At 40.1% G+C, this 15,446-nt stretch overlaps 1 protein-coding gene across 1 annotated transcript in view; it reads left to right on the top strand.

Moving 5' to 3' along the window:
- GAD1 (glutamate decarboxylase 1) overlaps positions 1-14,660 on the top strand; it is a 41,546-nt gene extending 26,886 nt beyond the window's left edge. Inside the window, exons 8-17 of the mRNA XM_081052371.1 lie at positions 694-809; positions 894-973; positions 1,197-1,251; positions 2,543-2,659; positions 3,805-3,869; positions 6,845-6,923; positions 8,030-8,179; positions 10,212-10,319; positions 11,741-11,830; positions 13,219-14,660. Coding sequence (XP_080908497.1) covers positions 694-809; positions 894-973; positions 1,197-1,251; positions 2,543-2,659; positions 3,805-3,869; positions 6,845-6,923; positions 8,030-8,179; positions 10,212-10,319; positions 11,741-11,830; positions 13,219-13,392 — 1,034 coding nt within the window. The 3' untranslated portion in view covers positions 13,393-14,660. The remainder of the gene's footprint in view (positions 1-693; positions 810-893; positions 974-1,196; positions 1,252-2,542; positions 2,660-3,804; positions 3,870-6,844; positions 6,924-8,029; positions 8,180-10,211; positions 10,320-11,740; positions 11,831-13,218) is intronic.
- The last annotated feature ends 786 nt before the right edge of the window (positions 14,661-15,446 follow it).

The raw sequence follows: 15,446 nt of genomic DNA on the forward strand, positions 1-15,446 counted from the left end.
ATAAGAATTGCAATTGTCCAGGCAATTCGAACTGACTGCAAATTTGCCTATTTAATTGTCAGGTAATTGGTGCACAAGTGATTAGTTTGTGTTGGCCAAACATGCCTAGTTACCTCAATTATAGTTGCATCTTTATTTCACAAGTTTGAAATACACAAGTTTGAAAACACAAGTTTGGTTTTCTTTTAATAAACTTAGAGCTCTCCTAAATGACTCAATAACTCAGTTGGGCTATTCTTTGAGGAGAGTATGCAGGCAATGTCACTGTTTCCTTTGGTAAGCTCCATTATCCTCTCTTTCTCTGTCTTTCTGACTCAGAGAACAAATTCATCTTTGTTCCATAAATAGATTGAGCAGAAAGTGGAAGCAGGAAGGTTGTAACTCACCTATCTCTTTGCAGCCACTGCCACCTCATATTTCTGTCTAGACTTCAGGTGGGATGGGCACTGAAGTATGTGAATCACCTCCAGCCAAATTACCTAGATGGCTTTGTTAATGAGTGTGACTACTGTATTCCCAGGGAAAGAGGTCCAGAGGAAAGCCCTGGCAACAGGAAATCCAGCAAGACCTATCAGGATATTGTCCTTCCCTTTTCTGACCTCCCTTGTCTCTTGAGACACCCTCTCAGCCTTTGCTGTTAGAAACAATAATGAAGGTTCTCCAACACCTCCCAATGTGTCTGCTTGCTAATAGGGGGAGCCATATCCAACATGTACAGCATCATGGCTGCTCGCTACAAGTACTTCCCAGAAGTTAAGACAAAGGGCATGGCGGCTGTGCCCAAACTGGTCCTCTTCACCTCAGAACATGTGAGTTGGGTGCTCTTGCTCATGGATTGTAGTATTTTCCAAGGGACTATCTAACATCTAACCTCAAGCCTCTGTTTGTTACAGAGTCACTATTCCATAAAGAAGGCTGGGGCTGCACTTGGCTTTGGAACTGACAATGTGATTTTGCTAAAGTGCAATGAAAGGTAGGCAGGGGAGAGGGAATATTAGGTTCTTGATGTATTAAATGTGTTCATCTGTTAAATTTGTTTTATTGTGCTTAAGGACTGACTCAGTACAGTGTGCCAAGCTGCTAATGGTCTGTTGAAAATATCTGATTAAATTACTTTTTGCTGCAGCTGAAGTTTTTTTCGTGTGCAGTCACATTGATTCTTCATTTGAGTTTCTCTCCTTTTATAATAATTACAGGGGGAAGATAATTCCTGCTGATTTAGAGGCAAAAATTCTTGAAGCCAAGCAAAAGGTATGTACTCTATGATAGCTCTAAACTCTGGTGAATACAAATTTTTAAAAATACCTTCCTTCTGACCTAGACAGTAAAAGTCTTGGACAATATAAGAGATCATTTTATTGTGTTTTTAAAATTCTATTCTCAAGTGTTTGCTTATTTTCAACTTGGGAGGTGATTTGGCTTTAAAATTGTATCTATACGATATCAATTTTTTAAATGAAAAATCAGTCATTAAACCACTTATCCAATCTTCTTTGTGCCAAATGACTACTTTGATGAACGTCAATAAATCCACCACCCAAGCACCATGAAGATACAGCCTAATTGAAGTTTTCAGTTGCTACTTGTTAGGTATAACCTCATTTTAACAAATATCATTTTAGCTTAGGATTCTGTTTAGCAAAGTGCTTCTATTCTAAGACAGATGGCCCATAACACTCGGTGAATCAGCCTCAATAAATTCTATTAAACAAAAGAATCTCATAGAACAAATGTATCCACAAGGCACTACCAGGTAGCAGTCAGGCCATTTACCAACTCCCTGTTATGGGGTTACATTCTTATACCTCCTTCTCTAACTGTAGTTGTTTGCTGGGGTCTCACTAGGGGAGATGGATGGAAATATCACTAGGACTAAGCAAGGAATAGTGATGGAACTGAGCTTCAATAAAAACCTAAGACTCACAGATTTCCCCAAGCCTGTCTGACTCAATTTCCTCATTTATTTCTTGTTCACATCAAAATTTTACTGTATCCACTATTAGTTGAAGCAATGTGTAGACCAGTTTTAAATAACCAAGCAATGCTTCAGTATTATTACCTCAGTATACTTAGAACATCGCAACTTCTGAACAACTGTACGATGTCCAGATGAGATTTAGAGCTACCTGCCTATCACTCCAAACACTTACTATTACTCTTTCCTGCTTTATTGTTTGCCATGGAACTTGTCACTATAAACGTACTGTGTATTCAGCTTATTTAATTTTGTTTGTTGTCTGTCACTGCCCACTAGAATATGAACTCCACAGGGACAGAATTCTTTGTCTCTTTTGCTCACTGCTTTATTCCCAGCGTCTACAATAGGGCCTGGCACATAAATATCATGCAGAGAATATTTGTTGAATAAATGAATGAATGAATGAACGAATGAACCAACAAAAAGTACTCCCCGATATGGTATCTGATACCACACCAGCTTGGCTGATCTCTGTTAGAAATAAATGTTACTGCAGTTCTTCTACTTCCTGTGGAAAGGAGAAAGGTTAAAAAGACTAATCAGCCTGTTTCTCTTACCTTATAGGGATATGTTCCTCTTTATGTCAATGCAACTGCTGGCACCACCGTTTATGGAGCCTTTGATCCCATACAGGAGATTGCAGATATATGTGAGAAATATAACCTTTGGCTGCATGTTGATGTAAGTGCTATAACTCGCAGAGTGGCCCGGTCCATTTCAGGGGTGGAAGCAGCTCTGCTCTATGATTTGCCTCAAGCTCCTCCCAATGCCCAGCTGGCTCTCTCTCCACCCACATTAGTTCCACTCTTCTCTGCCCCCCAGCTGGCCATTCACGACTAGACATACCACAGGACCACATATCCTTTGGGACTCATCTAGTTCCTTATGGCCAGTTGCTGTCTTCTGTGGTTCATTTTGGAATTTGGTCTCCATCACCTTTTCATGTAGCTTTTGTCTGGACAAATAGCTACAGAAAGAAATATAACTGATTTCAGAGGGGAAAATATATAAGAGACAATGTATAGAAAGTGGCCATGAATCTGGACGCTCAGCTATCTGCCTTCACTCAGTCATCTATGATACTTTTCTAAAAAAAAAAAAAAAATCCGTACCTGATATCTGTAGGAAAAAACATCTTATATGAAGATGTTATCAACTAAGTGATTTAGTACCAGATTTTCCCAGGAACACAAAAGATGCATTTTCACATGTGTGACTGAGTGTATTTTTTCTTTTTTTCTCACTCCATTCTCACAACTGGACGATTGGGTAACCTGCCCTACTATTGAACAAATGACTAACGAAGGCTATGCTTGTGTTATGTGGTGTCCCCAGCGATTCAGTAAACATGCACAAGGGTACCCACAAAAATGTCTGGCTGCTGCAGGAGCTGTGGTGGGACTTCCAAGCCCTGGAGCGCTGCAGCTTTCTGAGTTTTCAGGGGCCCTTAGAATTCTACCCTTGAGAAAATCAGATGGCAGGCTCCGGTCCTTTGTGTCACTTCCAGAGCCAACCTGGGGGACTCATTGAGCATCTCTGGCCTTCCAGAGTACTCTGGGCCTTTGGGTCTTGGCACCACAGGCTCAGACCTGATTTACCTGTATCACTTGTAGCTACTCTTCTTTAACTTGGAGGAACTTTTGAAGAAGTGACAAACAATGAATATTTATAACTGCCATTGGTTGAACAATCAGTATGGGTTCCTTTTGTTGCAGAAACTTATGTTTTTCACCATTTAGTTTCTCTCTTATGTTTTACTAGAGGCGTGGAGTGACTGGTTCTTAAATGTCGCTACTCCCCTCCCTCTCCTTTCTCTGTCCTCACAGGCTGCCTGGGGTGGTGGGCTGCTCATGTCCAGGAAGCACCGCCATAAACTCAGTGGTGTAGAAAGGTAAGGGCCAGAGTTCGGGGCCTCCTTCCATTCAGGCCTTCGAGCATGCCATGCTGCGGAGTCCACTGATATCCCCAGCACCTTGTTTCAATCTGACCAAGCTCACTTTTGCTCAGTAGGCACTTATTGAGCACATATATGCTCGGCACTGGGAAATCAATCATTTGATTTTCCAGTCAAATGGGTCTTCCCCTCAATGAGTTCACGATTGAGAGCGAGAAAGACAAGTAAACAAATAGTTACAACACGATGTGATAAGTGCAACAACGGATGTGATCGCAAGGTTCCCAGGCAAGAAAGAAGAGAAACTAAGCAGTGTGGGGATTTGGAGGCTAAATGGGAGTTTGCCAAAGGTACAGGAAGGGCCACCGATTCATTTCATTCTTCTTTCTTATTAAGCTTACTGCTGGGAAAGGGGCAGGGCACTCAGCTCTTCCAACTTACTTGTTTTCTTGTTCACCATCCAAGTTCAGTGGATGTGCTAAGTAAGCCAAATATGATTTTGACCTGACTCCTATGGATTGATCCTAAATGAACTCACATGGACTCATTTATTCATTTAGCAAATATTTACTGAGCACCTCTCATGAGCCAGGCAGGCAAGGATGTGAAGATTTGGTTACCTGCCTTCAATCCAGCCATCTGTGGCACTTTTCTGAAAAATGTGTACCTGGTACATGTAGGAAAAAGAAGGCCGTATATATGGAAGGTGTTAATGACTAAGAGATTAACCCTCCTGAGGCTGACATTCCAGTGGGCTGAATGTTTATAACAAAGAGACACTTAATCTGTCTCACAGTAAAGAAAAATAAAACAGGGTTAAAGAACAATGAGTGACAAGGCATGCTGTTTGAGACAGGGTAATCAGAACGTTTCTGAGGTGACATTTCAGCAGATACTGGGAAAAAGGGAGACAGGAAGCAAGGATACAGGGAAGAATATTCTAGGTAGTGGGAAGGGCAGGTGCAAAGGCCCTGAGGCAGGGCTGTTATTGGTGAATTGGAGGACCATCAGAGACCAGTGTGATTGGAGCAAAGTGAGAGAGGTGAGAGCAGACCAGGTTGGAGAGTGGACAGGGAGCAGACATCAGGAAAAGCACGCCAGTGGCTTCTCTCACAGAAAGGGCTCTGGCGTGAGGTTTTGTTACTTCTGCTGTGCCTCTTTCCTTCTGGCTCAGTTTTAAAAGGTCAGCATCGAGGTGAGTGGGACTGACTATAAAGCATAATTATATGACTCTATAATTTGGAGGATAATGTATTTAATATAGATGAGCCAGTTCAACTGTACTTTAGATTTCTCAGGCAATTTTCATTTTCCATCTTTGAGTGTAGAAAAACTTGAAACATTTAGCACGAGACTTTTTCTTATCTAATATTTTAAAGCACATATGTCTTCTGAAGGAAATTGAATCTGTATCATGTCTTATTACTTTCCATTTGTAGCAGCAGCAAAGAATCATTTACTCGAGACCTTTAGGACATTAAAAAAAACCCTCTTAATCTAAAAACGATTATGAGACCTAAATATAATTTTTAATGACTCAGTGGTGATAGCTATGAGAAATTGATTAAATCTACTGCTTTTTAAATATGGCCTGACACACTGATGCATTTTAATGAGATAAGCATTTGGTCAACTTTTCTGAGAACTTTTCATAGGTCTCTTTCATAAAGATTTTCTTTATTATGTACTTCGGGGGAAAACACTTCAGGCCTTTCTTATCCTTAAAACACAGTGCACACCCTATTATCGTCACATATATACTAAATGATTTTCCCTCTAAAGGACCTAGGCAAGATGATGAGGTTAAAAATTTACAGCAAGGATTTAGCTGTAGGGAGAACAGACGCAGTATACCTAATTCCAAGCAAATTGCTCTGTCTGGGGAAAACATCCTTCACAGGTATTAAAGCTCAGAGCCCAGCTGTGGGCTAGGCTATTGGGATGGAGTCTGTAAACCACTGAAGCAAGTTACCCCAGTTTTAATCATCATACATTATACTTAGTAGTTTGTGTAATGTCCTAGCTGGTGTGCTGCTTAACCATTTAATTGTGTCTGACAGAGTGATGCGGTTGCTAGGACACCATGCTTGTTAAGCAATCATTGCAGCCTAAGCTGGCAATGTCATGTTTATTTAGCATTTGAACAACACTGCTAAGTCGTCAAAGCCAAGAATTGTCCAATTGATCCTTGCTTTTAGGTGTCACTCTTCATGCTACTTCATCAGTAGGTAGGTCAGCGTCACCAGCCCATTTTATAAATAACAGGAAGGCCGAAAGAAGCCAGAGTCTGTTGCCTAGAGGGTGGCAGGCTAATGGAGGGGTTATGAGCACTGGCTCTGCAATTCAACTCTCTGGACTTGAATCTTGGCTCCAATACTTCCTAGTTTTGCGACTTTGGGTGATGTATTTAACCCTTCTGTGCCATAGTTTCTCCATCTGAAATAGATAATAGTTCCTACATCATAGAGTTGTGAGAATTAAGTAGTCTGGGCACAGTTATTATCATTATGTACTTATTAACTCATTTTCTCCTTTATTCAGTTCTATGAAGAACACTCCCCATTTTATAGATGGGAAAACTGAGGCACAGAAGAGCTATGTAACTTGCCCAACTTAGTGATTCTCGGAGCCAGGATTCAGATTCAGACGATCTGGTTCGAAAGCCGGAGTTGCTAAATCATGACACCATACTGACATAATGCCTGTAAAACTCTCAGAAATACAGGGTACATAAGTTCTTCATAAATGTGAGCTATTATTAATAGCAGTTATTTAAAAGAGGCAGTCTGCATGTTAGTACCCTGAGACTGCCTGCCAAACAGTTATTTACTACTTGATAAGTCAATTTCGGGGATCAGGCACCAAAAATGTGTACTGACTGGCGTTCCAACGGGTGGTGTTTCCCTCAAGATGACAGTCACCTCTTGCTGACTCCTGCACCTTCTCCTCAGAGTATCATGTGCTTCTTTCAGGGCCAACTCAGTCACCTGGAACCCTCACAAGATGATGGGCGTGCTGTTGCAGTGCTCTGCCATTCTTGTCAAGGAAAAGGTCTGTTCCCCCTAGAGACGAGCTGGTGGCCTGCACATCCCTTAGGAGACACAAGGAGAGAAAAGCATGGGGTCTTTTTACGGTACTTGGTGACAAGCTCACCAGATTGACTGCCCCGTTCGGACCACCGTTGCTGTTCTTTCCTGCCCTTAATTGTTAGCCTTCACCTAACCTCATGCCTCCTCTGGCTCTTGCTTTCTGCTGCCCTTCTTCCTTGTTCAGCAGTTCAGGGCCCTGTCGGTAACAGGAACTATACAGGCATATTTCATTTCAAATTCCTTCTTGTTTGTACAAACAGAAGTGAGAGCAATTGGATGAAGTACCAACTTTCACGTCAGTGACAGTGAGGACAAAAAGTGGCCACTGGAACATCCTGTCAGTTCTTAGCATGAATTTGTGGTCCCAAGAGCTGAAATAAATTAGGTCGACTTTACATATTACAAATGTCAATTCAGAGCAACAAGGAATGGTGACCAAAAGGCTCCTGTAAATGAGTTGGGAGTTTATTCCCTTCTTTAAGGATCTAATAATAGGACCCTGCCCTTGAAAGCACTGTTGCTCCAGTGACATGTTTGCACACTGACGCATTCCAAAAAGTCTGTCACCGACCTGTAAGAGCCGGAACCTGCACAAGCTCTTTACTCCACTCCTGAGTAGACTGCCTGTTAACTTCATAGGAGATCCTAGAAAAGATTGGAAGGCTTTTTAGGGGATGCTTTTGGGGAGGAAAATTCTTCACAACATGAAACCGTCCCACCCACTGCAGGAAGTTTTTATCCCCTGCCCACTAATGCCATAGCACTTCCTAGACTTTGGAACAGCCCCAAACACCCACACACACATTTCCAAATGCCCCTCAGAGGAACAATGGGACCCTTGCTGGCATCTGAGACAAGAGATCATTTTCTAATCAAAGTAACAGAGGGAAAGGGACAAAGGTTTGTCCAAGGGTGGGTTTAGAGAGAATATCAGAACAAGTGCAAGACCTCATAAGGCGTGAGAAGAAAGGTTGCATATGACCCTAAGTCCCGCCAGCCCTGTTTCCCAGCCGTCCACGTCTCTGACCTGTGAATACAGATGCATGTCCATCTTGACTTCCACGACAGGGGATACTCCAAGGATGCAACCAGATGTGTGCAGGGTACCTCTTCCAGCCAGACAAGCAATATGACGTCTCCTATGACACCGGCGATAAGGCAATTCAGTGCGGTCGCCATGTGGACATTTTCAAATTCTGGCTGATGTGGAAAGCAAAGGTATGGAAAAGAGAATCCAGGCACTCGAGCAGGAATGTAATTTGCAAAAGGCTAGCTGGCAAAGATATATCACCAATAATTCACTGTGTTCAATCAATATCTGGATAATTGAGCTATTCTCTTTGTTTGCGAATGAAATCACTTTATCCTTCATGTCAAATTCTCCCTCCTTCCATTCCATCTCCTCAATTTGAATTAGCATAAAGTTTCCTTATAGCTTTCTCTTATAACAGCTGAAAATGATGCCAAGATAGAGATTTCCACAACTGTCCTTAGGGAAGCTGAGATTATTCAGTGCAGATTAAGAGATAAAGATAAAATGACTACATGATTCTGTGGAGAACCTTCAATTCCTGTATGAGGCCTCAAACCATGGGGTATCTATGACAGTTTTAAATTATATATAAATAATGGCTTTCCCATTATTTGTACTTTACACACTATTCTGGAATTCTGGAAAATACATACTTTATTCTGAGAAATCCTCCTGCTTAGACTGAAGCATGATGTGTATGTATTCATCAGCCTTTCCGATTACTGTGTCTAGAAAAAAAAAGCAAACTATTAGAATTTTCCCCAAAATATGGGTGAAGGAGAGGATTTCCATTTCACTATTTGCTTCAAAGCATTTTTATGCAACCAAGTAAAGGCAACGTTTATTTCACAGCTTTATATAGCATCTATTGTTTTTATTTACCTACTATAAATTAATTTTACTGGTTTCCATATTTAAGATTGGGTCTACCTAATCCAAAAGCAACGTTTTCCAGTAAAATATCTAGCCACATATTTCTTCTGTAGGAAGAATTTGATGGATTATTAGTTTTCTTCCTCATTTAGCACTTTGTCTTAATATAGAAATAGTCTGACTGTGATTTCTGCCGCAAAGTAATTATAGGTATTTTAGGCATATAAATAGCTATAAATTACAAGAGAAAGTGCTATCATTTAGAAATATAATAACCACAAGGCCTGTCTCAGTAATTTATGTCTTTGTTTTACCTAAAAACAATCTTTTGAACCATCTGCCAGAAGTTTGGCTCATGGTGAATTGGTTGCTGAGGTGGGACCCTGGTGTGGGCTTCCTTCCCAAGTGGAGAGTGGACCAGCCAGGTTTACGCTTAGCAGTGACTGCTGCTTTGCCAGCGTTCGACTTCACCCAGGCCCATTAGCAATCCACAAACCAGCCTAGTGCATCTGCTCTCCTTGTGAACAACGACCCAACAAACAATCCCCATGCTGCTGTTATTAATCAGCCATGCTGTCTTTTGAAACTCATGCTCAGCCAGTTTGTCAATAGTTGGAGCTATTGCAATCTCAGGGCATGTACTGAGACCAAAGGCTTTCCCATCTGCCTGCCTGTCACCACAAAGGGATAATTCTGTAATTCTGTGCCACGTGGAAGGTAGTCTGCCTGGGAGTGTGGGGGACACGTTTGACCCGGACTTACTCCTGAGGAAGGGTGGGTTCTAAAGTAGTATTTCTCAAACTATCTGTGGTAAAGAACCAGTTGGGTTTTTTCAACCTATTATAGACCAATATAACAGATGAATTGCTAGAAAAACAAAATAAAAATGATACAAAGTATAAGCACCAATTTTAAAAATTAGATTCCATAGACATAAAATTACTCCATCAAATTGCTATTAAAATTTCTTATTGCTTCATCTCAATTTCTGTACTCATCTTATTATGGACCAGTTACTGAACTGAGTAGCACTGCCCTAAAGCAAACCAGAAAATAGCATTCAGGTCCAGGCTATGAATAACTAGCAGGAAGCTAAAAGCCCTGTTGAAAATCACTGCCCAGAGACTACAGTGCCTTCCAAAGAAAGCAGGCACATTTCATTTTATTGCATGCAGTGCTGTGAAAAACCTATACACATTTAGTTAGATGGTTCTTCCTAACCATCTCCAAGAATACTCTTACGTCTATTTCCAATAGACAAGGACAGCATGGCCTTCTCAAATGCCCATCACTGGGAAATGCAACCTCTTACCAACAAACTTGACTTTTCTTTTTTTAAAACAGGGTACAGTGGGATTTGAAAATCAGATCAACAAATGCTTGGAACTGGCTGAATACCTCTACGCCAAGATTAAAAACAGAGAAGAATTTGAGATGGTCTTCAATGGTGAGGTAAGTTGTCATCATAGACTAGATATATAGCATTTTCAGAAAATCTATTGAGGGAGGCTCCTGGAGCCATATTTTCCCACAATGCCAAACACTGCTTCTGAAGTTTTATTCTTATGCACTCTTCATTCAGTTCCCTTTGTGTCCATGAACTTTTCTCCGGTAGCACGGGGATGACATTTCCCTTCACCTCTTTGCAGACAAGAGGTCTTTCCTTGGAAGGTCTGAATCTTTTATCATTTGGGGGTGTGTCTTATCATTGCGTTGAACCTCCACACTAAAGTATTTCTCAGTTCCAAGAAATGTATGGGATGAGTATATTCTTGTCTCCCAAGACTGGTTCTAAAATGATGTTCTGCTTTACAGAGTCATTACGAGCAGAGCAACATAAAATTGTCTCCGTCCTGAGTCCATATCCACATTTACACACTAAAGTACTCGTCATATCAGTAGTGACTGTGCACCAGGCTCCAGGCCAGAAGCTGGGTTACATAGTAGTGACCAAAACAGACAGTTTCTGCCCTAATGGAGCTCGCAGTTGGGTAAAGAAAGTTTCCATCGCTGAATAGGAGGCAGTATTGAATAAAAGAAAATCAGTTCATAACCCAGTAGAATATAACACCACCTACCTACAACTTAGTCCATTTATCAGGCAACCTGAAAACACTGGCGAATCACTGAATGAGGAAGAAAGAACCCTGAGCATTTCAAATCAATGATACGGTGCTCCTGCATTTCACTTCTGATCATTTACACTATTTTAAACATTCTACTCGTAGATTAAAGGTAAACATGATGTCTCATGCCAGTGAGAGGCAGGCACATTGATGGCAAACAGCGACTAGGAAGAAAACTGGAAAACTATAGCAAGAATACAGAAGAACTCAAAAACATAGGAGTGTTTAGGGCAAGGACACTAACATTTCTAGGCATCTCAGTTAGTCCAGTCTTATGGTTTAGAACCAGTATTAATGTTCTGTATGATAATTCTGAGTCATCAAGAAAAAGATTCAGTATCAACATAATAAACTCAATACAATATTCAGTATCAATGAAATAAACTGTGTTTTGAGCATCTTTTAGCAATAAGGCACTACAAAATGGCAAGAAAGATACTACCCCTTTTAAAATTACCCATATATAATTATTTTTTAACATTTCAATGTTTAAAGGTGGTAACTTTAGAAAATTGGTCGTGGGAAACAACTCTTGCCAGATATGATTGGACAAACTAGGCACTGTTCTCCCTCGTACAGAATTAACATTGACTTCAAAATGGACATGAAACCGTTTTTTCGTGGTTTTTTTTTTAAGTCTGAGAGACTTTTGCTAGGGGTACATAGGACTTTGGGAACAGCCTTCTTTCAAATTCTCATAATTTTCTGTTTTGTTTGTATGTTGCTTGTTTGTGAAAACCTCTGCAGCCTGAGCATACAAACGTCTGTTTCTGGTATATTCCACAAAGCCTCAGGGGCATGCCGGATAGCCCAGAGCGCCGGGAAAAACTACACAGGGTATGGAATCTCTTTGTCTCTACTAACCCTTTGCAATTTCTCTGGCTGGCCAGAACGTCCTTGCTCTAACATGTCTTTCTAATGGGGGAGAATGGAAACTAAAGACATGGGGTGCTGGGGAGGCATCTTGCTTTATTCTTCTTGGACCTGGATTGTCCCTGCTGTGGTTAAGATACAATGGGAACCTCTAAAGGACGCGGCCCTGGTCTTTATTAAATGGGCTGTATACAGGGCAACTGAATTTTCATATTCCTAGCAACTTCCATATTAAACTATGTCTGTTAAACTCTTTTTTTCTCTTTTTAAATTTTTTTTTTATATTAGTTTTCAGGTGTACAAAGCAACATAATGATTAGACATTTATACTCCTCACAGTGACAATCTCTACAATCTACTACCATGCTGGCGTCGTATATAGCTGTTACTATACCATTGACTGTATTCCCTATGCTGTACTTTACATCCCATGACCACATATCTATTTTATACATTTTATATATATTTTATACACACACACACACACACACAGATATAATTGTAGTCGACATCCAGTGTTATTCTACTCCAGCGTCAGGTGTACAGCACGGTGGTCAGGCATCTACAGTCTATGAAGTGATACCCTGATAAGTCCAGTACCCATCTGGCACCTTACATCATCCATACAACATTATTGATTATATTCCCCATACTGTGTTTCACCTCCTCATGACTGTATTGTGACTACCAATTTGTACTTTCTAATCCCTTCACTTCTCCCCCATCCCTCATCTCCCAAATCCCCTCCCATGTGGAATCTAAAGAACAGAATAAACAAGGAAACAAAACAGAAATAGACTTAGAGTTACAGAGAAAATATCTTTTACTAAGTTCACGTCTACTTTAATGCTGATTCATTCGGGTTGTTGATTTCTATATCTAGTTTATATATTATTTATACCTGCTGGTATTCTATTTCATTTATATAATATAATGTTATATAATGTTTCATTCATCCAACCATTTAACAAATAGCTATTGAGCACAGTCTCTGTGCCAATTTCTGTGCTAGGCAGTATCCTGGGCTCTGGGTTATACAGGAGCCTTAATTTGTGTAGTTGCCCATAAGAGTTTGTGTTTTTTATTTTCTCATCATTGTTCTATGATCGACTTTCAAAATTCAACTGCCCAGTATTTTCTGAGGGAATTTATGACTGGATAGACTTAAATAGTCCTTAGATCTTAGCCACTGCAGAAACCTAGATATAAAAGATGTCTTTGCCTTTATGTCAGCATAAGCACAAATGGTAAAAAGCAAACTGCTCTTCTTTCCAACCAAGAAACGTGTTGTATGGTTAAACAGAGTGGTGTGAATATCAACCTTGAGTTTTGTTTTATGTGTCCATCACCAGGTGGCTCCGAAAATCAAAGCCCTGATGATGGAGTCTGGCACGACCATGGTTGGCTACCAGCCTCAGGGCGACAAGGCCAACTTCTTCCGGATGGTCATCTCAAACCCGGCCGCCACGCAGTCTGACATCGACTTCCTCATTGAAGAGATAGAAAGATTGGGCCAGGATCTGTAATGGCCCTTCTTTGAACAGGAATTTGTGGGGATTCCCTTTCCCCTCTGGCTCTCTAGAACAACCTCTGTAAGTTGCTGAAACAATAGGCCATTTCATTGGGAAAATAGAATATCTTGAAGAATACTGTTAAACCCTTACTTAAGCTTGTTATAGTTAGCAGGAAATAATGTTCTTTTTAAAAAGTTGCACATTAGGAACACACTATATATGTACAGTTATATATACCTCTCTCTATATATATATGTATGTATAGTGAGTGTGGCTTAGTAATAAACCTCAGCATGTTCCCGTTCCAGGACAATTACCTTTACCTTCAGCAGTTACTGAGGGGTCAAACATGCTGCAAACCAGCTCGCCCAACAATTCCAGGAAAGATGTTTCTCAAAATGTCATGTCGTAGGGACCAAGGGAAATTCTGTTGGCAGGAGTTGACCTTATTGTCAGTGTTTCTCTCACCTAAAGAAGTGACAAATGAGAAAAAGCACACTTGATGACATGAGTCACACCCTCCCCATTAGTATCCTGTTAGGGAAAAATAGTAGTAGAGTCATTGTTACAGGTGTGCTATTGCTGTATTTTTAGAGATTAATTTTATGTAGATTGTGCATATCTCTGTTGTCTGACCTTGCCGGGTAGGGGAGGGAAAAACACATGTAATGATTTAAATGACTGTTTAATTGTAGGTAAATGAAATATTTGCTTATTTATATTCAGAGATTTACCATGTTAAAGAGGTGTCTTGTATTTTCTTCCATTTGTAATGTATCTTATTTATATATTAATGCAGTAAGTTCTGAAAACTGTTTATGGTATTTTTGTGCATTTGTGAGCCAAAGAGAAAAGATTAAAACTAGTGAGACTTGTATTTATATTGGAGTGCCCTTAAAATGATTTCAGCATAAGTTTACTGTCTGTAAGAGAATTCTGATACTGTACATAGAGTCATATATATATATAGAAAGTTCATTACTTAAACGGCATCTGCTCTTCTATTATCCTCTCTGTCTGGCTGTATGTCTGGTGTTCTCAATGCTTTTCTAGTAACTGTTGGATAATAACTAGATCTCCTGTCATTTTGTAGTAGTTCATGACCAATCTCTGTGATTCGCTTAGCTCAAACCTAAGGCAATGTTTCTGAAGAACTTCTGAAGATTTCAGATAAATTGACCAGGCTCACCACTGTTTTTGAGGAAAGGAAATTCACACTGTGTGTTTTAGAGTATGCAAGAAGAATATAAATAAATAAAAACATTCTCCATGGAGAATTTAAACAAAATTTTTTTCCAGTTTGTGTTTCATGTAGAAAGACAGATTTCCAATTATAGTTACTTGGATCACCACGCCCCATTCACTGTCCACTAGCTGACTTTAGGCAGTGCTCAGTACCCGTATTAAGGACTCAACCCACTGTCATAGGTTCCCGAGCCCCTCACCGATAAAATCATTATAAATGTAATTAAATATAATTAGCAATTCAAGCCTGGAGAAAGAAAAGCCAACTCTGTTTCTCTTTTTCCTGTTTGCATCTTGGAATTCCATTCATTCAGTCACTCAACAAATGTTTTCTTCCTTTGTGGCAGGCACTGTTCTAGGCTCTGAGATTACTGTGCTGTGCATGGCAGACGCGTTTTCCTTTTAGCGGGATCTTACATCATTTAGTGTCTGTGATATCTGAATATTTCTAAGATCATAGGATTGCACCTTCCTGCTGCTTATACTTGTACAGTGGTCCCAAATTCACTTCCTCAGGAACTATGTTTTAGTGCTGGATCATTAGGAAATAAGGCCCATTTTCTATGATATTCTATTAAGCTATAAGAAGACTATCTCACTTGTTTGGAATACAAGGAGATCCCTATTTAGCACATGTAATAATTAGATAAAAGTCATTTGTAATTAGCATACTGATTGCATGGGTAACCATTGTATTAAACGAGGCTCCATAGGGAGGTGATCATAAAGTCACATTTTTTTCTCTCACTGTTCCTTCAAACGCCTCTAATTTGGGCTAATTCTTTTCATGCCCCTATTTGAATTCAGGCCAATCTATATAG

The sequence above is a fragment of the Rhinolophus hipposideros genome (genome assembly GCF_964194185.1).
Source record: "Rhinolophus hipposideros genome assembly, chromosome: 6".
NCBI lineage: Eukaryota > Metazoa > Chordata > Mammalia > Chiroptera > Rhinolophidae > Rhinolophus > Rhinolophus hipposideros.